Source organism: Salvelinus namaycush, chromosome 2 (genome assembly GCF_016432855.1).
Source record: "Salvelinus namaycush isolate Seneca chromosome 2, SaNama_1.0, whole genome shotgun sequence".
NCBI lineage: Eukaryota > Metazoa > Chordata > Actinopteri > Salmoniformes > Salmonidae > Salvelinus > Salvelinus namaycush.
The window spans coordinates 62,989,804-63,015,611 of NC_052308.1; the positions used below are offsets into that span (position 1 = coordinate 62,989,804).

Here is a 25,808-nt window from a genome sequence, read left to right on the forward strand (position 1 = left end):
TTTTCGGAAGGTGGAAGCAAATTTCTGTTTTAACCTAAATAGACGTTACAACTTGAATTTGAACTTGTCCAAACTGAGGTTTGGATATTTATTAAAGGAAGCAACACACCTTTTTGTTGCTCTACAGCAAAGCCCGTTACAACATTATAAACCTCTGTCTACAGCCTTTTTGGACTTTCTGGTTTTGGACTTTGTTTGGGAACCACCACCATGCCTGTAATTGTACTGGAGGCCAGTGATCTGACCAGCCCTCTGTCGCTGGTGCGTATGTGGGCTCTCCTGTCCGGTTGCCTTACCCTCAGCCTGGTAGCCTCCCTGGTTCCCTCGGAGCTGATCTCTGACACCCACCAGCCCTCCTTCAGGATCCTCTGCATGTTCACCTGGTGCCTCTTCTTCATCCTCACCCTCCTAATCCACGTGGTCAACATCATCCAGTTCCACAGCCTGGTCCCCATCTCCTGGAAGAACCTGACAGTGACCGTGGCGGCTCTCGCCACCCTCATGACCCTCAGTGCCACAGTCACCTTCCCCTGGGCGGTCATGTGTCATGAAGGTGCCTGGCTCCGTCCTATCGCCGCCTCCTTGGCGTCGTGTCTCACCTTCCTGGCCTATGGAACCGAGGCCTATCTCATCCGCAACCAGACCCAGGACCAGAAGGGCTACATGGCCAGCGTGCCCGGCCTGCTCAAGGTGCTCCAGCTCTGGGGAGGATGTGAGATGATCGTCCTGGTGGTGGAGCAGGTCCGTGGAGCTTTGGTAAATGTAGGGTTGGCAGCTGTGGGTTGGCAGCTATGGGTGTCTGGGGCGTGGTATGCCATCTGTCTCCTAATGTCCCTGGGTACAGTGATGGTGGTTCTAGGGGACTGTGCTGGGCGATGCCCCCTGCCCTTTGACCGCCTGCTGGCCGGCTTCAGTCTGACAGGGGTGCTTCTCTATGTGGTCGCCACCATACTGTGTTTTACCAGAGTCCTGGAGCTACGGAAACGCGACCAAGACCTGACAGACAGGAAAACTGGGCCCACCCTTGTTGTCATGGAAGCGGTGATGGCCAGCATTACTCTGCTAGCTTACACAGTGGACCTGGCCTTCTCTATCAAACTGCTGCGGGATAGGAGTCATGCCTGAAGAAGACACACCTGGATAGTTGACCTTCAGAACACATAACATGTACATTATGGATATTAACGTAGTCATAGTTAATTATAGGGGAAGGGGACACATTTCCAAAGTCCATGAAATATTAACTTCTGTTGATGTCAATTGTATTTTGATTCTAATTAGGGGCACTGGAGCCTTGAAAAATGAAAAACAAATGTCATAGATATTTTCATGGACGTTATCATGTGCACAGTGTTGGGAAGTAGGTCCAGGACATGTAATTCCACTAGTAATTCAACTACATTTTTCAGTAGCTTGGTGGTAGTTTAACTAAATGCAAGTCTTTGTCGTGTTTTCAGTAGTCAGTGACTTGTTTGCCATGTAGTGGTGTAGCTATTAATACAACTTGGTGGTTCCACCAATTCGGTGCCTTTTGAGATTGTTTCACTTGGTGAAAAAACCCCTGTTTGATTTCAACAAATTGTAACATTCTGTCATAAAGAGCACATGTTCAACTTAATAAAAAACAAGTTTTCCTATCTGAAAAGGTTAAACAAATAGGAACGATTATAGTAAGTGCCTATTAAGTGCCAACTGAAGTAACAGGGTTGACAGTAACAGGGTTCATTTAATCTTAAATCAGCCATGAATCCCATTGTGAAAGGGGGAATAGAAGCTTGTTGTGTGCAACAAGTAGTGCAATTGAACACAACCGTCACTCAAAAAATGTAAGTGTAAAACATTTCTAGTCTATCTATGAGTAACTGGGTTGACGTTTTATGCTCGACCCACTCAGTTTTCCACCACAAAAAAACAGAAAGAGCTAAAAAGTGTAGAACCAGCCCACCTACATTTACAGAGGATTGAATAGGTTACTTTCTAAATGTAATCCGTTAGTTACTAGTTACCTGTGCAAAATTCTAATCAGTAACGTAATTTTTGGATTACCTTAACTTAGTAACATAATTTGATTACTTTCTGTTACTTTTGGATTACTTTCCCCTTAAGACGCATTAGAAGAAGACAAAATGAATCCATCAAATGTATTTTGTGTGTCATCATAGTGGTCTCAGACTTGTGGTCAGACTCAGGTGGAACGAAGTTATGCTGCATTTGCAACCAAGTGGGAAGTGCGAATTTACCACATACGACTGGGAAAAACCCACTTTAACGACCCTCCAACTGGTCATTACTAGAGGGAAACTCGTCTATCATCCCGAGCTGCCACTTCTTTCACATGCTGACTTCTAACATCACCTACTAAAGACATTACCTTGATAGCGGCATTTTTTGCAGTTAAATGCAACAAAACATTATTTATAAAAAGCAGTCTATTGATATGGCTTTGAACACTATAATTACTTTACAAGCATGATAGCTGTACTTTTCGTGTATTAGTATACGCAGCTTGTTGTCCTTTAGCCAATCAGGTCAAACTGGTCAATTCATACCTCCCACTTGGTTAGAAAAGCAGCATTAAACTTGCACCTTTTTTCAATGCTGAATTGAACGTCATTGAAAACACATAAAGGTGTCATAATGTATTTTTTTTCTGTAAACACCCTTTCTGAATTTAAAAGTAATCCAAAAAAGTATAATCTAGTCTTCCAAAAGTATCTGTAATCCGATTACAATGATTTTGCTGCAAGCATAACCGATTACAGTAAAAAAAATAAAAAAAATCAGATTACATGTTACTACCCAACCCTGCTTTACCACTATTATTTGACTGTTAGATGTTCAATGTTTCCTTAGTAAAATATATTTCAGCAGGAATAGTTTGACCATATTAAAACAAGAGTTCAGTTCATGTAACAGGGTTGACCTTAAAACGAGGCACAGATTCCTTAAAACGAATCACTAATAACATGAAATAAATAATCATCTTTAGAAATGACTGTCAAAACAACAAAATAACAAGGCTTTACAATGATGGTGAATAAATACTTGGATATATTTTGGGGTTGGAGTGATATTTGAAAATGCTGGATTTTGGCACTTTAGCAAATCTTTATTCAAATAAAAAAATTGGATTTATTGAATTCTCCATGTGGTCTATATCAAAGGGCACTTCATTGAAAATAAGGGGGTTTTAAAATGTAATATTGGTGCACAATTTCTTCTTAAAATATCAAAAGGGACTCATTTCATGGAACAACCTAACTACCAACTAGATTTCCTACATTAAAAAATATATATAGCAAAAAAAGGAAAAATTAATAACTCAATATTAGGATGGTGGTCCTAATGTTTTGTATACTCAGTGTATATTTGTATACTCAGTGTATATTTGTATACTCTGTATACTCTGTGTATATTTGTATACTCGGTGTAGCTTTACTCTAGCTCAACTTCTTCCAGTGTGAAGTAATTGGTAACTTGGTAAACTATTTTTATATTCTTAGATTTGTAAAATGAAGTTGAAATAATCAATAATTTTCATCTATTGAAACGGACATAATACAAATACATTTGACTGATCCTGAGACATACACATATACATAAGAAAACTACAGTTGAAGAGTGAAGTAATATTTCACTAACAGTGAGTGGGGCTTGACGGACTTGAGAGGCAGTGAGAGCTTATTAAGGGAATAAATAAAAACAAGACAAACATTACATTTATTCTGTGTCACAACTCATTACCATAACCCCACCGGGGGAGTTGGTAGGCAGACAAACGTCATCACACTGCAGATTTCAGATACTGTGCCAATTGCCATGTTTCTTTCTGGGCAGAATTCTCTTTCAGCTTGTCTGCATGCAAGGGGCTTAGTGATTTAATTTAGAACACTTTGAGTTTGTAACTTATCTTGCTTGTGGTTCTGTATTTGAGAGATGAAAGATACAGAGTTAGGAAGAGAGTGATTGAATTGATTAAAGACATCTTGAACAAGCAAGGTATGGTGCAGAGTTGTTTCTCAATTATCATTTTATATTTTTTTGGTATTGCCTAGTATTCTATAAGAGTTTGAATAGAGTCTGGGACTAATCTAAACATAGTCTAAATGTCATTTGTAATAGAGTAAAAATGTGCATTAAATGTAATGTAGCTAGATTCCTGAGATGATTTTCTGTAGTGGATACAAACATGTCCCAAATGTATTGGGAGAGTAGCAACAGTTATAAGTCATTAACACTAGATGGCGATGCTTTCATTACCATACAAGCCTTTATTCCAATCAGTGAAGTCCACTTAAATTGCACTTTTCTCAACCAAGGACAATCTCAAGCTGTGTGAAAGTCATAAAATGGGCACAGCTTTCAGGAGGTGGTGAAAAAAATCCAACTGTGATTTAAATTACATTATGATCTTGATTGTATTCAATACCGTATCAATGTCATGGTCATCAACAAAAAATGTTGAAGATAGAATCCCATTATATTATATGAGAACAAGCAATTCCCAGAAAAAGGTATGTTTATTTTTCCAATGGATTCAATGGCACAAATAATAATCTACTCTTTGAAATCAAGAGACGGACTGATGCATCATTTCAAGTGAATGCTGTGCATTTAGTGTGCGTGTTAGTGTATTTGATGGCTAGATAGTCAAGAACAATTATTTATTATTTGTGGTAGTATTATGAGACAATCCACAGCGGAAAGATCCAGAGACCAAAGTTTCAAAGTGTATCTGTGTGCTCTAACTGTGCTCCATTTATAACCTACAAATGCCTATGTCATTTTCATTTAACATTTTCCTAACCTTTTTAACTTTGACATGTATTTCAAGTCCATTTTATAGTCCTAAAATAAAAATATTGGGAAACAATCCCAACACGTCTGTATAATCAATCCCTGCACGGGTTCGGGTTGATGATCCTTCTTATCGACTTTGATTACTCTTGCCTTGGGAGACGTTATTGTTTTTTTTCACTCAGGAACTCTGTGCTTCCAGCAGTTAGATGTCAACAGGCTGGGCATGAAATGAGGCTCAGACAACGACGCAGTACTTGGAAGTGATAACAATACAACGTTTTGTTGCTGTCCGGTAAACTGTTCATATTAATTCAGTGGATTTTGTAATCCTGTTCGCTCGAGAGATTATGAACTCGGGACACGGTAAGCTCGCGCTTGTTTAAGGCAAAACACACCTCTTTATCGGAGTTTCAGTTTTGACACCTTTGGCTTTGTTGTCGTGAAATGTCACGTAGCCAGCGGTTTACAAAGATTGTTTTTCACAAACGACTTCGTTGTTATTTTGTAAAACAAACCATTTCAATCAGGAGTTTCACAAGAGTGAATGTTGAAATGTAAAAGCGAGAGTTGTTTTGAGACAATTAACGTTTGCTAACTAGCTAGCTACTAGTAACTAGCTAAATTAGCTAGTCATTAGGTTTAGCTGCGTCCAAAACTAAACTAGGGAGTTTGCTAGGGCTTTGTTTCACCCATAGCTAAACGCTAGCGAGCTACTGTTAGCTGTCAAAGCTAGCAGTGTATGCATAGTTTATTCAACATAAGCTTACTAATCGATTAAACATTGCCCGTGTTTCTTTATAGTTCATAACATCAGCAGGAAGTTGCTTTCATATGTTTTAAACTGTTCTTTGAAGCAACTAAAAAGCCAGATAGGTAACGTTAGTCATTGCATATGTACAGTAGCTAGTTATACTGTTGTGGCCAACAGTTATCTCAAATGCAGGCTATGGGCAAATTGGAATACATCTTTGGAAACATTTCTCACCTGAGCAAATGTTTGAGTGATGACATGATGAAAATCACATAGTTACATAACTTTTGACTAAAGGATTTGTGTGGCAAGTCCAATGTGACATTAAGTTAGTGTGTGTGTTGTGCAATTGCACACGTTTGATGTACAAACATCTATATGAATTGTTCTCTCTAGCAGATCATTGAACACTATGGACATGTGAGAGTCGACTCTACATGAATGCAGATGCTGAGACAATGCTGGATTGAATGGCACTGAGGATACGAGGTAAGCGCTTTGCCAGTAAATTTGAACTGACCATTGATCCATTCTCTGTGACACAACTGACCATTGAGAGAGAGAGGGGAAAGAAAATAAAAGATGAGGATAAAGAGACACTAATTTCTGTAACACACAGCTTTTATTCTATTGGAAAAGATTGAGATTGCAGCAGCAGTCAAGGAAAGGTTCTTGGCGAACCATAGTAAGACACACAGGGCTTGTGGTAATGGCTGGAGCAGAATGAGTGCAACGGTATCAAATATGTGTTTGATGCCATTCCATTCGCTCCTTTCCAGCCATTATTATGAGCCGTCCTCCCCTCAGCAGCCTCCACAGATCAGTATGTCTCTTTTCAGCCCAAACAAATACAAGGAGATAAACGTCATCACTGACATTCTCTGCTGCTGAGACGAGGGCAAAATGCCCTCTGCTGTTTATTCTTTTTGAGCAGACCTGATGTATTTGTCAGGTACCTTGAAATGGATTTGACTAATTGGCCAAGTGAAAAGTAAATGGCTGTCTGTGGCTGCCATTCAGCACTGTGATAAAATAAACTAGGCTTGTTTATTTCATATACAACAAGTATTTTTCCCCAGGGTGTTTCCTATAGGCCTATATGTAAGGGCTTATCTGTTTGTGCTATTGATCATTATGCGATGTCCTGATAGTGCGTGCGAAACCTGCTTAATGATCCACTGTTGGTTGCACCCTTTTTACACTGCCCTCTAGCATGAGTCATTTCAATGGGCCTCTTCATGTGTACTCAATACGATATTGTATGACTAGGCAAGCTACCGTTAGGGAAATTCTGAAATCAAATTCTACTAATTCCGTCTCTACGTGCTTTACTTCACTCTCGCAACACATCACCTAGCCTAACACTAAGGCTATTAATATAATTGCTGTGTGTTTTAGTCAAAAGCACTTTTCCTACATCTGAAAATGTCATCCACACAAGAGACATGGCCTTGAGTAGTGTGAAATCCTCTGGATTTGTGTGTCGGGTTAGAGTTAGACCGTGTAAAAGCCAGAGAATGGATAGAGTGCCTTAAGCACCTGTTTAAGACTCACTAAGCTTAGCCTAATTTGTGTAGCAGGTGCATCAGAAAGAGAAGTCACACCTGTCCATCAACAGCAAAACCGGAGGCATAGTGAAATGGATGTCTGCTATACAGTAGAAAGGGAAACAAAGCAAGCCTTCAGTTCCTGTCAGGCAAAAGCTGCCGTGAAACAAATCTGTTTGATTTTCCTCTGGTAGTTGTGGCGACTGTTCACTTTGACCACATTGGCACATGTGGTCGTGAGGTCGAAGTCTTAGAAGGTCTCATGTTCATTTTAGGCCAGATAGTGAGCCCCTACATAGCGAGTTAGCAGAACGCTAACTGATTTGTGTACAAGCTGAAATGTTATGTTTTTTGTTTTTTTTCAAGCCGAACACCTCATGCTTGTCGTTTAACTTTGGCGACTGACGGATCTCCATCTATCCTGTTTTGCAATGTCATAGAACAGGTGTGTGTAGTCTGTTCTCTTCACAGTGCAGAGGCCTCCCTGTAGATTGCTGGTAATACAACACTGCGTTATTGTGCGTGAGAGTGTCGTTAGACTGGGAAAATGTGCTGCTTATCACAGTTTTATGCTGGGCCTACGGATTACACTCTGTTGACTCGGCACCTGTTCATGGCATTGCCCCTGACTCACTACTTGGCTATCTGGCCACCTAAATATTTCGAAGATGTTGGTCTATTTTTATACTCGGGCTCATTTCTCCTCCATCAGTCACCAAATTAGCATTCATACCATTTTGTAATGTCTCTTTTATAGAGCAGAGCACTGAGTTGTTGAGTCAACTGTACTGTTGTGTCTTGTTGCGTCATGGTCCACATCACACGTTAGCCGTTCAGAGGTCGTAACAGGTGTGGCAGAAAGCTGAGCAATTGTGGAGGAACTTTCCCTTTTACACTAAGTCACAGAGGAGAAACTCACCACATTGCCCTGCCACAGCTGATCAAGTCCAACAGGCTCTTCCTATCAACCCGAGCATGTCTATGCAAATACAGGTCAACGCTGGTGACGTTTAACTCCATGGAATGGCATTATTGTTGGTTCTGATCTCGACAGGTTTGACTGGGATTAAGGCAGGAGGGCACACTGGTTCAATAAACAGGCATTTCTTTTGGCCTTGTTACCCATTTCCCTAGTAGTCATGAAATGCACTCTCTTATCAGATCAGACAGACATTTGTAGCATTAGGTGCTTAGGCTAACTGAACCTTCATCTGAAGTGCAACCCAAAAGAAATGATGTAAATCAATCCCCCTCATCAGTTTGTCTCTTATGAGGTAACATACTTATCGATGTTTCACAATGACTCATCGTTGTTGTGATTTGTGCTCTATGGAATGTGCTCTATGGAATGTGCTCTATGCAGTGCCCCATGTGAGAAATGGAGGCAGAAGTGCCAGTGCTTGAGTAATCTGTTTTGAAATATGCTTGATGCTAGTTGTCAGACGTTTCTATCACCATTATTCTCCTCTTGGCAAGACCGACATTCTTCCCGGGAGACTGGGCTTACCCAGATGAAAATGACGGACACGGTCTGGTACATTGACAGAGACGATGATCAACATTTCTCTAAAAGTCAGGCAGCTTATGGTGAACAACAGGGATTTATAGTCCTATTCATTTATTGAGAGGCGGTGAATAGTTGCACAGTTAGGCACACTGTTCTCACACGGGGCACCAATAGCTTCTGGAGGAGCCCCTATACTAAGATCAGTGTGTACCGATGGACGGACAGGCCGGACGGTGGATGTGGTGAGTCTAGAATGTCTCACTGGGGTGTCAAAATATTATTTTATAACAAATACGCTTTCTCCCACGTTGGATAGAGGTCGCTCTCTGCTATTCTGAAACATCAGTGTGCTGTTGAATTGACTTCTTTTCCGAGACCATGTTGCTGTGTGTGTAATAGCAAAGTTAGCCAGCATATTGGTGTTGAGAGCAATGCGGCGGAGGCAGCAGCAGAGTTAGGAGATGAGCAAACAGCCCTTGCCTTATTTGTCTAAGATTAGTGAGGAGAGAGGAAAATGTTCCCACATCTAGTGGAAAGCCTTCCCAGAAGAGTGGAGGATGTTATAGCAGCAAAGGCATGATTTTATTTGAAGAGCAGGTGTCACATACTTTTGGTCATGTAGTGCATGTCTAGCTACAGAAATAAGACAGATCCTGCATGTGTTGCCTGTTTGAGTGTTTGTTTAATAGCCTACTGATTCCGTGAGCACCAAGCCTCACGCAACCACATGTCAGAAACAATTTCACAAATTTGGCTGTTTTTAATATTTGCTGTAATAAAGGCTTTACACTTGTTTTCCGTTAGAACAGCCTCTCTGGTGTTTACACTGTTCCAAATTGTCAAAGAAATTATATTTATTATAATAATAATAGCCTAATAACATTCCTTTTTCTTGATCTCCTTTGTATTGTTATTATTACTATTATGATCATTATAATAAGTAGGCTAATGTCATTATCATTAGTATAGCAGCCTTGTATAACCACCATTGAGCTGTAACTTACTTTAGTTCTTTATTTCAATACTTACAGTGCATTTGGAAAGTATTCAGACCCCTTGACTTTTTCCACGATTTGTTACGTTACAGCCTTATTCTAAAATGGATTCATTCGTTTTTTCCCCCTCATCAATCTACACAATACTTCATAATGACAAAGCAAGAACAGGTTTTTAGACATTTTTGCAAATGTATTAAAATTAAAAAAGGATCACGTTTACATAAGTTTTCAGACCCTTTTCTTTGAGACGCGAAATTGAGCTCAGGTGCTCAACTTGATTGGAGTCCACCTGTGGTAAATTCAATTGATTGGACATGATTTGGAAAGACACACACTCGTCTATGTAGGGTCCCACAGTTTGTTATAACCAATTTATTCATGTGATACACTATATGTCAGGCCCTATTGGTCACGTGCATGCGATGCATTCATGTGTCACGTAACGAGAGCAAGGGTTGAGTGAATAGGGAATGTTTTTACTAAACAAATGACGGATTTCAGTAACAGTCAAAAATGTCTAATTACGTTGCAGCTTCAGCAACATGGACAGCGAGATTAACACGGTCGCTGCAGCACGGAGGAGAGAGAGAGACAAATGGTTTTTTTACACAACGCAGCAAGTCTGAGACTGACCTAGCACAATCAAATCAATTGCGGTCGGACTCCCTTTAGCCTTCTGTGTGTCTTAATTTTTTTATCAAACCGTGCGCTTAAAGCATCAGACAATCTCAGGAGATATAGTTGATTTGATTAAAACACGTCTATATACATCAACTGAAGACACCTGGCTGAGACTTCCAATCACAGCGGATCACATTGTCCATTCTGTTAACAGGCCCCTCCAACACCAATGAAGATTATTTCAATATGGCAGCTATTCATTTTGTCTTCATAGCTCAGTGATTCCTCGTACTCCTGAGAGCGCTCTTGTCTTTTCCGCAGGTCTCTGAAGACAGTTGTTTGTGCAGACAGGGTCAATGCCCTCGGAGTTCCCTCAGAAATAATGACCATTACAGAAACATGTCAACCTGTTAGCTATGAGCGATAACGGAGGTGGGTCAGGCATAGTCTCTGTACCTAGCAACATGCCCGTCCATCATCCCCTGCCTCCAGGATACAATTACTTGTTTACCAGGAGAAACAGTGCTGATACAAGGAGGGTGGGAGGGAAATAAATATAGACAAGCCAATGTCTGTCGCTTTTAAAAATGGAGATGGCGAGGCAAGCTGTGATTAGTTGCGTCAGGGCTTGAGTTCTGGTTCCGAGACGAAAGCAGACAGAAATAGAGATGTCTCATCCCAGAAAGCCGAAGCACAGACGGATGAACTGTCATTTTGGACCCGAGCTGTGCCATTCCAGATCCTCCAGTACACGAGGCCACTACCTAAGTGATTAGTCATGAATATTTCTTGGCAGCTCAGTCCATTTCAGACCACATTAGTCACTTTCACTATTGATCAAAGTACCAGAGATCATCATTAAGTCAGCTTAGAAATGCCTAGCCCCTTTGGTTTCTTCTATATACGGCGTTATTAGCAGTGCAGTATCACAAACTATTGATTGTTCTTCCATGTTGGTTTGTTCCTCATTTTCTACATTCTGTCTAGCTAGGTATCAGTTCTTCAGCACTGTTGTGTGCTGTAGCGTACGGTTGCCTTGGAAGTTGGCTGTTGTGGAACTGTGTCGAAGTGGCAGGAAAACCAAATTACTCCAGACAGATAAGCCAGTTAGGCTTTCACTCTCTTAGATGTGTGTCCGTGTTTGCACACTTTCACTTGTATGCGACTGTGCGTTCATGTGCTTGTGTATCTGGATGACTGAGTGTGTCCGTTAGCCAAGGGGGAGACAAAGTTGGAAGGATTAGAGTCAGTGTTGGTGAACACTGCAGCAGTAGACGGCTGGACAGAAAGGCCAAGAAGATCATCAAGGACCGCAGCCTCCCGAGCCACGGCCTGTTCACTCCGCCACCATCTAGAAGGTGGAGACGGTACAGGTGCATCAAAGCTGCATCTGCCCATACACCTGTTTTTTTGGCACACTGGTGCTCCTAAATTGAAAATTCCAGGTCGCACAGCAAAATATTTTTAGTTGCAAATGCGAGTAAAATGGTCGCACTTTAGAGCCCTGATACTGTGTATACACACCATATGGTAAAATACCAAGTCCATATTGTGGCAAGAACAGCTCAAATAAGAAAAGAGAAACGATAGTCCATCATTACTTTAAAACATGAAGGTCAGTCAATGCGGACAATTTCAAGAACTTTGAAAGTTTCTTCAAGTGCAGTCGCAAAAACCATCAAGCGCTATGATGAAACTGGCTCTCATGAGGACCGCCACAGGAAGGAAGACCCAGAGTTAGATCTGCTGCAGAGGATAAGTTCATTAAAGTTAACTGCACCTCAGATTGCAACCCAAATAAATGCTTCACAGAGTTCAAGTAACAGACATCTCAACATCAACTGTTCAGAGGAGACTGCGTGAATCAGACCTTCATGGTTGAATTGCTGCAAAGAAACCACTACTAAAGGACACCAATAAGAAGAGACTTGCTTGGGCCAAGAAGCACGAGCAATGGACATTAGACCAGTGGAAATCTGTCCTTTGGTCTCATGAGTCCAAATTTGAGATTTTTGGTTCCAACTGCTGTCTTTGTGAAACAGAGTAGGTGAATGGATGATCTCTGCATGTGTGGTTCCCACCGTGAAGCATGGAGGTGTGATGATGTGGGGGTGCTTTGCTGGTGACACGGTCTGTGATTTATTTAGAATTCAAGGCACACTTAACCAGCATGGCTACCACAGCAATACACCATCCCATCTGGTTTGGGCTTAGTGGGACTATCATTTGTTTTTGAATAGGACAAGGACCCAAAACACACCTCCAGGCTGTGTAAGTGCTATTTGACCAAGGAGAGTGATGGAGTGCTGCATCAGGTGACCTGGCCTCCACAATCACCCAACTTCAACCCAGTTGAGATGGTTTGGGATGAGTTGGACCGCAAAGTGAAGGAAGAGTAGCCAACAAGTGCTCAGCATATGTGGGAACTCTCAAGACTGTTGGAAAGTTATACCTCATGAAGCTGGTTGAGAGAATGCCAAGAGTGTGCAAAGCTGTCATCAAGGCAATGGGTGGCTACTTTGAAGAATCTCAAATATATTTTGATTTAACACTTTTTTGTGTTGTTGTTACTACATGATTCCATATGTGTTATTTCATAGTTTTGATGTCTTCACTATTATTCTATTATTATAAATAGAAAAACCCTTGAATTGAGATGGTTTGGGTGTGTCCACATGTTTGACTGGTACTGTGTATATATATTTATATTTCGGACTCTGGTCCGGAAGCTAATTTCCTGCAATTCTATCCATTTTGCAATGGGCTTTTGTACTGTGCATTTAAATACTGTAATGATATTTCTACGACTGTTCATTTCATTTTATTTACACGGTGAGTATAAACAGTTTTTATTTATATACTTGATTCTTGACATAGCTCACTCTAATATATCTACAACTGTACATATCATTCTTAGCATATCTTGTGTAAATTCATCCGGTCTGTGTGTTGTGTACACTGTATACAGTTGAAGTCGGAAGTTTACATACACCTTAGCCAATTACATTTAAACTTAGTTGTTCACAATTCCTGACATTTAATCCTAGTAAAAATTCCCTGTCTCAGGTCAGTTAGTATCACCACCTTATTTTAAGAATGTGAAATGTCAGAATAATAGTAGAGAATGATTTATTTCAGCTTTTATTTCTTTCATCACATTCCCAGTGGGTCAGAAGTTTACATACACTCAATTAATATTTGGTAGCATTGCCTTTAAATTGTTTAACTTGGGTCAAACGTTTCGGGTAGCCTTACACAAGCTTCCCACAATAAGTTGGGTGAATTCTGGCCCATTCCTCCTGACAGAGCTGGTGTAACTGAGTTAGGTTTGTAGGCCTCCTTGCTCGCACACGTTATTTCAGTTCTGCCCACACATTTTCTATAGGATTGAGGTCAGGGCTTTGTGATGGCCACTCCAATACCTTGACTTTGTTGTCCTTAAGCCATTTTGCCACAAATGTGGAAGTATGCTTGGGGTCATTGTCCATTTGGAAGACCCATTTGTGACCAAGCTTTAACTTCCTGACTGATGTCTTGACATGTTGCTTCAATATATCCACATAATTTTCCTGCCTCATAATGCCATCTACTTTGTGAAGTGCACCAGTCCCTCCTGCAACAAAGCACCCCCACGACGCTGCCACCTCCGTGCTTCACGGTTGGGACGATGTTCTTCATCTTGCAAGCCTTCCCTTTTTTCCTCCAAACATAATGATTGTCATTATGGCCAAACAGTTATATTTCTGTTTCATCAGACCAGAGGACATTTCTCCAAAAAGTATGATCTTTGTCCCCATGTGCAGTTGCAAACTGTAGTCTGGTTATTTTGGCCCAGTGGCTTCTTCCTTGCTGAGCGGCCTTTCAGGTTATGTCAATATAGGACTCGTTTTACTGTGGATATAGATAATTTTGTACCTGTTTCCTCCAGCATCTTCACAAGGTCCTTTGATGTTGTTCTGGAATTGATTTGCACTTTTCCCACCAAAGTACGTTCATCTCGAGGAGATAGAACCTTCCTGAGCGGTATGACGGCTGCGTGGTCCCATGGTGTTTATGCTTGTGTGCTATTGTTTGTACAGATGAATGTGGTACCTTCAGGCATTTGGAAATTGCTCCCAAGGATGAACGAGAGTTGTGAAGGTGTACCATTCTTTTTCTGAGGTCTTGACTGATTTATTTTGATTTTTCCATGATGTCAAGCAAAGGGGCACTGAGTTTGAAGGTAGGCCTTGAAAAACATCCACAGTTACACCTCCAATTGACTCAAATGATGTCAATTAGCCTATCAGAAGCTTCTTAAGCCACAACATAATTTTCTGGAATTTTCCAAGCTGTCAATATGGGGGCGCTGTTTCCCCATTGGAAAAAATAGTGCCCAAATTAAACTGCCTCGTACTCAATTCTTGCTCGTACAATATGCATATTATTATTACTATTGGATAGAAAACACTCTCTAGTTTCTAAAACCGTTTGAATTATGTCTGTGAGTGAAACAGAACTGGACTTAGAGCAATTTTCCTATGAGGATTTGAAAATGCTGAAATCTGCTCGCTGTTCCTAGAACAGTTTATTAATTTGCCTGTCCTCTATTGGTTGATATGCACTGCATACGCCTTCCCCTGGGTGTCAGCGAATAGAGGGACTTGAAATGGAGTCTCTAGGCAGATCTGAAAGTTTATAAATTGCTTGGAAACGAGGTGTCCCCTCTTTTGACTCTTCGCTCTGACGCAGGGAGGATCTTGGCATGTCGTGCTAGAAGCTCCTGTTTTAGCTCTTAGATATATCCGGCTCTGTTTTTATTCGATATAGGTGTTAAAGACATCATAATGTTGTTATTTTAAACCGAGTTATATCAGTTTATGTCAGTATATTGCGATTTTCGGGTATTTCATTTCCTGGCGTTCTAGGGGGTTTGGTATCTCTCTCTCATGCTAATGTTTACTGCTAATTGCAACGTGGAAGAGGACGTTCTCCAACCTAGCAACGATTCTTTTGGACAAAGGACACCTTTCCAAAGATTCTGATGAGTTCATCAAAAAGTAAGAACTATTTATGCTGATAATTCGTTGTTCTGTTGAAAAATGTCAAATAATAATTCCGCCATGAATTTCGGTGCGTCTCGCTTTAGCGCACGCTGTATGCTTGAAGTAACGTTAATTTAAAAAATGTAATTCAGCGATTGCATTAAGAACTAATTTGTCTTTCAATTGCTGTCCAACCTGTATTTTTTTAGTCAAGTTTATGAATAGTTTTCGATTAGAATAGGTGCCTCTCCAAGATGGCGCCGGACAGATTGCTTGAGGTTTTGGACACTATTCTCATTGTATAACCACGATTTGTGCCGCTAAATATGCACATTTTCGAACAAACTCTATATGCATTGTGTAATATGATGTTATAGGACTGTCATCTGAAGAATTCTGAGAAGGTTAGTGAAAAAATTAATATATTTTGGTGATTTATACGTTATCGCTATTTTTGCCTTGAATCAATGCTGTTGTGATGTTTGCTATTGTGGTAAGCTAATATAACGCTATATTGTGTTTTCGCTGTAAAACACTTAGAAAATCTGAAATATTGGCTGGATTCACAAGATCTGTGTCTTTCATGTGCTGTACGCTGTGTATTTTTAAGAAATGTTTTATGATGAGTAATTAGGTAATACACGATGGTCTCTGTAGTTATTCTAGTCGCTTTGGTGAGAGTTGTGATGGTGGCTGCAATGGTAAACTATGATTTATACCTGAAATATGCAAATTTTTCTAACAAAACATATGCTATACAATAAATATGTTATCAGACTGTCATCTGATGAAGTTGTTTCTTGGTTAGTGGCTATTTATATCTTTATTTGGTCGAATTTGTGATAGCTACTGATGGAGTAAAAAAGTGGTGTCTTTTGCTAACGTGGTTAGCTAATAGATTTACATATTGTGTCTTCCCTGTAAAACATTTTAAAAATCAGAAATGATGGCTGGATTCACAAGATGTGTATCTTTCATTTGGTGTCTTGGACTTGTGATTTCATGAACATTTTATTATCTGATATCCCTGTGGCTTTAGGCTAGGCTATGCTAGTCAGCTTTTTTGATGGGGGGGATCCCGGATCCGGGTTTGGGAGGTGTTAGAGGTTAAAGTCACAGTCAACTCGGTGTATGTAAACTTCTGACCCACTGGAATTGTGGTACAGTGAATTACAAGTGAAATAATCTGTCTGTAAACAATTGTTAAAAAAATTACTTGCGTCATGCACGAAGTAGATGTCCTAACCTACTTGCCAAAACTATAGTTTGTTAAAAAGAAATTTGTGGAGTGGTTGAAAAACGAGTTTTAATGACTCCAGCCTAAGTGTATGTAAACTTCCGACTTCAACTGTATGCACGTGTAGATTGCATTTCAATTACCGTAATTTCCGGACTATAAGCCGCTACTTTTTTCCCACGCTATGAACCTCGCGGTTTATACAATGACGCGGCTAATTTTTTTTATTTATTTTATTTATTTTTTCTCACAAGATTCACGCTGCCAAAAAACTGAGCACCGTCACATAATGTGATGTAAATCGAGCGCGCTCAAACTTGCCATCATTCTGATTACGGTAGTCATTTTGTCACCCTCATCATGGCAAAGACACGGAGAAATGCATATGATGCAGCTTTCAAGTTGAAGGCGATCGATCTGGCTGTTGGAAAAGGAAATAGAGCTGCTGCACGGGAGCTTGGCCTTAATGAGTCGATGATAAGACGTTGGAACTGTGCAGATCCGACTGAAAGCCAAAACAATCGCCACCGCAATGAAGTTTGACTTTCTTGGTAGGCTACTGTTTACTGCTATTTATTTTTTTTACAAGCCGTGTTTCGTTAAAGCCTCTTTATTTTTGTTACAAGCCGTGTTTCGTTTAAAAGCCTATTTATTTTTGTTACAAGCCGTGTTTCGTTTAAAGGCTGTGTAAAGTTCATTTGTTTCAATGTACCGGTAGGCACTTGCGGCTTATAGACATGTGCGGTTTATTTATGTACAAAATACATATTTGTAAAAAATTCAGTGGGTACGGCTTATATTCAGGTGCGCTTAATAGTCCAGCAATTACGGTACTGTTTCTGTAATTAAAATTTAAAAAAAATATTGTGTACTTGTTGGACATTTTACTGCATTGCTAGGAGCTCGTAGCATAAGCATTTTGCTGCACCCGCTATAACATCTGCTAAACTGTTTACACGACCAATCAACTTTGGTTTGATTTGAGATGGATACCCACAAATCTTAGACAGGAGGACTACTGCCGGAGCTGCTCATTTTAACTCCCCTAAACATAAACAAGGCTTATTATCACAGCCAGAAAGCTTGAAAACTCCTAGGTTTGCTTGAAGTAGACTAGTTGATAATGATCAACTTGAGTAGGTTTTCCTATGTGATACCTGGTGTAACATCTGGTGTCTGCATCCACAGCCAATTAGACACCTTATCAGAATCGAGTTGTTTTGGAATCAGTTTCAGTTAGTATCTGAATAACAGACGTATCAATATGTGTTTTATAACACTCAGGGAGTGATTCGTCCAAGAGTTGTAAAATACATTGTTTTACCGTGCCAAAACGAGTAAATCCAGTCAGTGTTATACGGATGTCTGATGAAGTTCATATTGTTCCACTTGGTTTTTATATGGTTGGATTTGAAACATGTCCACCTTTAATTTATTGCCTTTGCCAACAGTGTCAGAAAAACGCTGTACCCCATAAACTGTTGTACAATACCACTTTTCAGTGCGTAGTTCCCACCCTGGTACAGCAATTAAAACTGCTCCAAGTTTCTAAGTGGAAACGAAGCTCCCATATCACAATAATTAGCCTAGACTATGTAGACCATGCCCCCTCAAAGGAGAACTGCAACTGTTATGTCTGGAATTATGGCTTTAGTTCAAAGGAGCTCACCTGTGAGTGACCTTTTTGTTTTTAATAACAACAGCGTGAACCCTTTGTTCAACTTGGTAGTCCGTAGCAGACCCAAATGGCTCTGGGTGTCGGCTCAGCCATAGGGAGAAGAAATTAACATTGTCGCCTACCTGTAGCCGTAATGGCTGACTGTGCCAACAGCCAAGGTTGTGTAGCTGCGTCGGCCATGTAACCAGAGCAGTGGAACAAGATCCCTGTGTGTCGGGCAGCGTAGCAGTTCTGTCACTGTCAAGGCCGTGTAGCTCATTCAAAGATAATGAGGGCCTGTTTAGGAAGTTGAGTGGTGGTTAAGTGAGGAGTGCATTATTTAACATGGACGGCATGACGGGTCAATGAACCAATATAGCTCACATTGATTCAGCCTATGTTAAATCCTTTCCCCTACACTGGGGCCATGGAATTCTGTAAGTGACTTAGAATGACAATCAGGGTTCCCATTCTCTTTCATTTAATCAAATACATTTTTATTTGTCACATGCGCCGAATACAGCAGGTGTAGACCTTACTGTGAAATGCTTACTTACGAGCCATTAACTCTATTTATTGAACTGCATTGTTGGTTAAGAAAATATTTACTAAAAAAACTAAAGTAAAAAATGTAATTAAAAAGTAACACAATAAAATAAAGAGGCTATATACAGGGTGTAGTTTGTTAAGCCAGGTCAGCGGAGTCAATCACCACCTTCCGGAGACACCTGAAACCCCACCTCTTTAAGGAATACCTAGGATAGGATAAAGTAATCCTTCTAACCCCCCCCCCCCCCCCCTTAAAAGATTTAGATGCACTATTGTAAAGTGGTTGTTCCACTGGATATCATAAGGTGAATGCACCAATTTGTAAGTCGCTCTGGATAAGAGCGTCTGCTAAATTACTTAAATGTAAATGTTAACAAGAAATTGATGCAGTGGTTGAAAAACGAGTTTTAATGACTCCAACGTAAGTGTATGTAAACTTCTGACTTCAAATGTAGGTATTACAGAATCGGTCAGGGAGAGGTTGAAAATGTCAGTGAAGACACTTGCCAGTTGGTCCGCGCATGCTCTGAGTACACGTCCTGGTAATCCGTCTGGCCCCGCGGCCTTGTGAATGTTGACCTGTTTAAAGGTCTTGCTCACATTGGCTATGGAGAGCGTGATCACACCGTCATCCAGAACAGCCGGTGCTCTCATGCATGCTTCAGTATTGCTTGCCTCGAAGCGAGCATAAAAGGCATTTAGGCCGTCTGGTAGGCTTTGTTACTTACATATTGAAACCAATACGCTTGGCTTGCTGTAGAAATGTAGTGCCCTATAAAATCTGTTTTTATTTTTGTCCTCATTCCGTTTTGTTTTTCCAGGTTTAAGTTTTTCACTCTCAAAATAGAAAACTTTTATTTTATGTTTTTAGTCCAAAACAGTACTTAAACCACATCATTAGACTAGTTTTGAGTTCTGGGAAAAATCTATGAAAGTGATATCATTCTGCCAGGAAAGCATAGGCTTCTTTGTAGTTAGCATTTCAATTAGAATTTTTTGGGGAAAGCCTTTCCATCTACCAGCAAGACGGTTTTTGTTTATTTAGTAAAAAGAAAAATTTATACCAAAGAAAACAAGTGAAAGACAAAACAGTACAGATAACCTGTTTTTTTTATCATTAGCATTATCGCTAACGGCTACACAAAGTGTAGACTAGACACACACAACACACACTAACGGGCATTCCTGCGCCGTTGCAGGAAAATACGAAGCTGATGCATTTTGTTCAAGTCCTATGATTAACTTAAGCAAATTCAATGAATTGTCTAATAATTTCAATACATTTAAGGCTCTGTTCAATCAGATCCACTTCAGGCAACGTCTGCATAGCGGATGTTTTGGCGGTGTCGAGGTTGAACTGGATCAGAGCTGTCAAATCCACAAGCGGCTCCTGTCATTAGAGGACATTTGTCTTTGGCTGCACGTAGTCGTGTTATTTGAAATCCCATGCAGCCTTATTTACACGTTAGAACACTGGAATGTGAGATGTAATCTACACCTCCATTAGGCTGATAGAAATCCTCATTTTTTTCGTTCCGCAATTTTTTTCAATTAGAGCGTAATTATTTCTATATAGGCTACATTTTTGCGATTGGGTGATCACCGATTTTGACAGCTTCCATGCAGTTCCGACACCGCCAAAACATCTGCTATGCGGGTTGGTGTCTGCAATCGCCATGTAATGCTTGCCTACTAAGTTCAATAAAAAATATTAAATTGTTGAATTCCCTTTTAATGTCTGGATTCTGTGAATCAGTCTGCGTTTTCCACAATGTGGATTTTTATAGGGCCCTAGAAATGGTCTGAATTCACCTGCAACCTATATCTTTACCTTGAGACTCAGACTTCAGATCTATGTTGTGTTAGTACATATCCAACATTTCTAGATACACTGTGGACTTGGGATGGCAGCGATACGGATGTTTTGGAAGATACATGTGGAGGGACAAGCCAAGAGCATATTTTTGGGGTTGTTAACCTCGAGTGACAGCTTGTTTTATATTAGCATATGGTCAGGGTCGTCACGAAGGACCAGTGAACCGTGCCGGAGGCCGCTGGCGAGCGTGAAGGGACATGGAGGACCACCCTCCAGCTCTCTCTCTCTGTCGCTCTCTGCCGCTCTGCCTCTGTCTCTCTCTGTCGCTCTGCCTCTGTTTCTCTCTCTCTCTGTGTCTCTCTGTCTCGCTGATGGGCACGTCATGAGCACTCTCTCTTTGCCTCTCATAAGTTCTCACATCTGGCATCCTGCACTAGGCTAAGTGTCCTAAGTCTTAGTGGGCACTGGGCATGGTGTCACATATTGTACCCATGCCAGCCAGCCCCTTTCTCACTGAAAATAACAACTGAACCACAACAATACCAGAAATGTTGTTTGGAATGTATCGGAAATCTATTGAACCTTTTTAATCTGTGTTAATAATGTAGCCATTTGCAAAGAAATAGGCTACTGTTATGTAAGTAGCAGCTCAAACATGGGATAGGCTACCGTTAGGCCTGCAGCATGTTTGTTAATGCCTATGGGCTTTTGTATAGACCAGTGGGTAGGTCATATATAGTGTGCACAGTAGTGAATGTACGGTACAGTATCGGGCCTGGGGGAGAAGTATCAGGCCCTCACCCGGACTTTTCCTGTTTAAAGAGAGCAAGAGAGAACATCTCTAAACATCAGGTCAGTTTACATAATTTTTTATACAGACTTCTAACTATTTTGGGCAACTGAGCACGCTCCCCAATCAAGCCCTGGCCCAGAGCATTGCCCCTGGCAGCAGTGACACAGCTTTTCCCTGGAAGATGCCTCAGGAACACAGTCGGCTCCCTGTCTCTTTGAATTGGTAGTGAGGCTTGAAGAAACTTCCCGCAAGACTGCTATACCCCCACCACTACTACATCCTCATTCCAAAAATACTGTTTTAAGCCTGTGCACATGCACTCTTGACGTGGTATTTTCAGTATGAGGGAGTTCTGACTGCATTGACAGGCTGCCCTGTGGTGACCCTGTCTCATTGACTGGGGTATTTTTACCCAGCCTGTTAGCACTGGCCTGTGCATCAGAAAACACGCACACTGGTTTTAAACTGGCTTGTGTGTCAAAACGCTTTCTCTCTCTCTCGCTTTCACTCTCACACAAACATGTTTATTCATGCACACTAGTACACACTTACTGGTAAACACAACATATGCGAACAGTCAGGCCTCCAGCTCTCTGATCCTCTCATCTAGTGTTCTCTGTGGAGAGACATACACACATACACAGCCAGGCCTAAAGCAGGCAGCCAATGGCAGGTGTTTTAGCGTCTGTGTGGGAGTGTGTGTGGGAACTGTCAGGTGGTCTTGAGTTTTCTAAAAGTGTCAAACAACAATGTCCTTAGCGTGTGGGTGGTAGAGCAGCTTGTGTTCTGTCCCCTGTATTTACTGGCTGATGCTGTCATCGTTTTTTTTTTTAAGCAGTGTCCTAGTTTAATAGCTGGCGGTGCTCAAGCATTAGTCAATGAGGCTTTCACTTTTAGAGAAGTGCAATCCAGAGAAATGGAGTTGGAACACCTCTCTGAGTGTCTTATTCCCTTGTCAATCGACGCCGTGTATGTTAACACTGGCACACGGGTTGTACTCTCACAATCAAACACTTCGTATAAGGCAATGAATGTCAAATCAAATTGTATTTGTCACATGTGCCGAATACAACAGGTGTAGACCTTACAGTGAAATGCTTACTTACAAGCCCTTAACCAACAATGCAGGTTTAAGAAAATCCCTAGAAAGAGATAACAGATAATTAACAATAACAGATCATTAGAGAGCAGCAGTAAATAACAATAGCGGGGCTATATACAGGGGGTACCGGTACAATGTGTCAATGTGCGGGGGGCATCGGTGTCGAGGTAATTATGTACATGTAGGTAGAGTTATTAAAGTGGCTATGCTTAGATAATAACAGAGTAGCAGCAGCACGGGGGGCTTTGACAATTTCTTTGGGCCTTCCTCTGACGCCTGGTATAGAGGTCCTGGATGGCATGAAGCTTGGCCCCGGTGACGTACTGGGCCGTACGCTCTACCCTCTGTAGTGCCTTGCGGTCGGAGGCCGAGCAGTTGCCATACCAGGCAGTGATGCAACCCGTCAAGGTGCTCTCGATGGTGCAGCTGTAAAACCTTTTGAGGATCTGAGGACCCATGCCACATCTTTTCAGTCTCCTGAGTAGGTTTTGTCGTGCCCTCTTCACGACTGTCTTGGTATGCTTGGACCATGTTAGTTTGTTGGTGATGAGGACGCCAAGGAACTTGAAGCTCTCAACATGCCCCACTACAGCCATGTCAATGAGAATGGGGGTGTGCTCGGTCCTCCTTTTCCTGTAGTCCACAATCATCTCCTTTTGTCTTGATCCCGTTGAGGGAGAAGTTGTTGTCCTTGCACCACACGGTCAGGTCTCTGACCTCCTCCCTATAGGCTGTCTCATCATTGTCGGTGATCAGGCCTACCCCTGTTGTGTCATCAGCAAACTTAATGATGGTGTTGGAGTCGTGCCCGGCCGTGCAGTCATGAGTGAACAGGGAGTACAGGAGAGCACGCAACCCTGAGGGGCCCCGGTGTTGAGGATCAGCGGGGAAGATGTGTTGTTGCCTACCCTTACCACCTGGGGGCTGTCCGTCAGGAAGTCCAGGATCCAGTTGCAGAGGGAGGTGTTTAGTCCCAGAGTCCTTAGCTTAGTGATAAGCTTTGAGGGCACTATGGTGTTGAACGCTGAGCTGTAGTCAATGAATAACATTCTCACATAGGTGTTCCTTTTGTCCAGGTGGGAAATGGCAGTGTGCAGTGCAATAGAGATTGCATCATCAGTGGATCTGTTGGTGCGGTATGCAAATTGGAGTGGGTCTAGGGTTTCTGGGATAATGGTGTTGATGTGAGCCATGACCAGCCTTTCAAAGCATTTCATGGCTACAGAGGTGAGTGCTACGGGTCGGTAGTCTTTTAGGCAGGTTACCTTAAGTTTTCTTAGGCACAGGGACTATGGTGGTCTGCTTGAAACATGTTGGTATTAGACTCGGACAGGGTGAGGTTGAAAATGTTACTATTGGCACTAAAGAAGTAGCCTATCAGGAGTAGAGTGAAGGGGAGCGTAAGCTGATCCTAGATCTGTGCCAACTTCTACCCAGAGCATAGAAGGTTTCTATACTCCCCTTACTATAGCAAAATACAGACAATTGATAGCCATGATCTCATTTCACTGCCTGGCATTTCTCTCTATCCTTGACCACAGCAAGTCTGTTGGGTGAGGGAGGCTTGCTAGACTAAGATTGTCCAGACTCCAGACAGTGGCCAGGTGTAAGCACACTCACGGGCCTTTCTATCTTCCTTTACCTCACCTGTCTATTCCCCCTCTTCTTTCTCTCCTCTCTCTCCCTTCAACACCCTCCTTCACTATGCTCTCTCTCTCTCTTCGTTTCCCTCCCTCCAATCCCGTCCTCCCTCTCTCTCCCAGGTTCTCACCTTGTACTTCAAGAAGACACACACGTTGCTATCAGCTCAGTCAGTGTTAGCTAAGCTCCAGCATACTGCGCTGCTTACACCTATTCAGCCCGCCTCCCCTCTCTCCCGTAATCCCCTCTTTCTTATCCCCCGCCTGTGCTCTGTGTCAATGGCATTAGCACAAAGGCATTTTCATACCCGGCAGACTCGCACCCACCATTTCAATATAATTGGAAAAATGATTACGCCGTATGCTTTTATTCTACATTCTATCTCCACCCTGGTTGTAGAGGCCCGTCTTGCAGTTTATTGTGATTTTTCTCTGTATGACATCATGTAAGAGCACAAAAGCATCACTGAGAGAGAGCTACAAACATGTTTTTACTTCCCGTTTCCTCGTTTCAACACCTTTTAGGTAGTGTTATCTTAAATACCCTGGTAAATTGCCTTTTCAAAGGCGACGGCAACAGGAATTGTTCAGGACACATGGGGAGAGGATGCTTTCACCATTCACCAATAACCAGAGGCTTTGGCTTTGTGTTGGGTTGTGTGGGTTGTCATTGCTTTGGGGGTTTCAGTAAGGTAGTTTCTGTATTAGCAAAGAGGGGGAGAGGTTGAGTAAGTAAAGAGGGATAGTAGTGTGGGGGGATTATTGCTAAACCCTGCCTAGGAAACATGTGCTGGGATTACACAATCTCTCCAACAGGCCCTAGAAGTTGAGATATGTAGGCTTTATCGTTTTATGTGTGTCTCAAGCAAGTTTGGTTGGTGAGCTACAGTACCCATCAGTCCCTTTGGGATTGATATTGGAAGGTAGGTTTGACTCAAAGAACACTCAAACGCTTTGCTTTGGCCAATAGTGTCTGCCTCTGAGTTGCATATAGATTTCAATTCATTTGAATACATTTCTCAACATATCCTTGAGCCCTAGGATCTTGAGGACAACCGCCAAGCCCCTGTCAAGCCTCTGCAAAACAATGACTGCGCTGCACATTCTGACTTCATCTTGACTCCCCCCCCCCCCCCCCCCCCTCCTTCACACAGACTTATTCTCTCACCACTTTTTCCTAATGTCCCCTGAATGCTAGCTGCCAGAATTATCATGTTTATTCTGGATTGCCATTTGGAACACCAGTGTTTGACATTTGAGAAGGCCTCGGAGGGGGCTGGTGACGTGAGGCTATTGTGACATCCCTCACTCTAGCAGCCTGTTATTTCTGTCACATGGCAGACATAAGATGACTTGCAAAAATACCCCTCTCCTGAGGGTAAAACAAGCTACCATGGAAACAACATTATTTCAGAGGGTTATGGCTGTCAGACCCAAGGCAACATGCTATTAATGCTCAGAAAGGATGAGATTAACTCCTTGTCCATAGCCAGGGCAAATGTTCTATATTTACCCAAAGAGCAGTATCAACAGCCCTGGGCTGTTTTTTAACCCAGGATAATACTACTATCAACATGCAGTGTGAGCCTATAATGCTATCCCTAGTGGTTGAATCACAGGAAAGAACATCAAAATACTGGTGGTATTCCCTGCTCAGTCCCTCCTATGCCATCAAACCAAGTGAACCTTTTTCCCACTAGATACCAGCTCAGAGTGGTTTGATGTGGTTCGGTTTCAAGTGTGAACTAAGAGCAGGGCTGTTGAAA

General features: G+C 41.7%; 2 protein-coding genes across 3 annotated transcripts in view; both read left to right on the plus strand.

Annotated features, from left to right (window-relative positions):
• Nucleotides 1-210: 210 nt before the first annotated feature.
• On the plus strand, nt 211-1,125 carry LOC120022603 (myeloid-associated differentiation marker-like). The gene has a single exon (XM_038966578.1). It carries the CDS (start codon nt 211-213, stop codon nt 1,123-1,125), a length of 915 nt encoding a protein of 304 aa, XP_038822506.1.
• A 3,860-nt stretch (nt 1,126-4,985) lies between these two features.
• The window catches only part of LOC120065682 (testis-expressed protein 2-like), a 63,166-nt gene continuing 42,343 nt past the window's right edge, over nt 4,986-25,808 (plus strand). Inside the window, exons 1-2 of one of the 2 annotated variants that reach the window (XM_039016762.1) lie at nt 4,986-5,163; nt 5,948-6,040. The gene's annotated coding sequence lies outside the window, so the exon portion shown is untranslated. The remainder of the gene's footprint in view (nt 5,164-5,947; nt 6,041-25,808) is intronic. The other variant, XM_039016754.1, reaches the window with a different exon arrangement.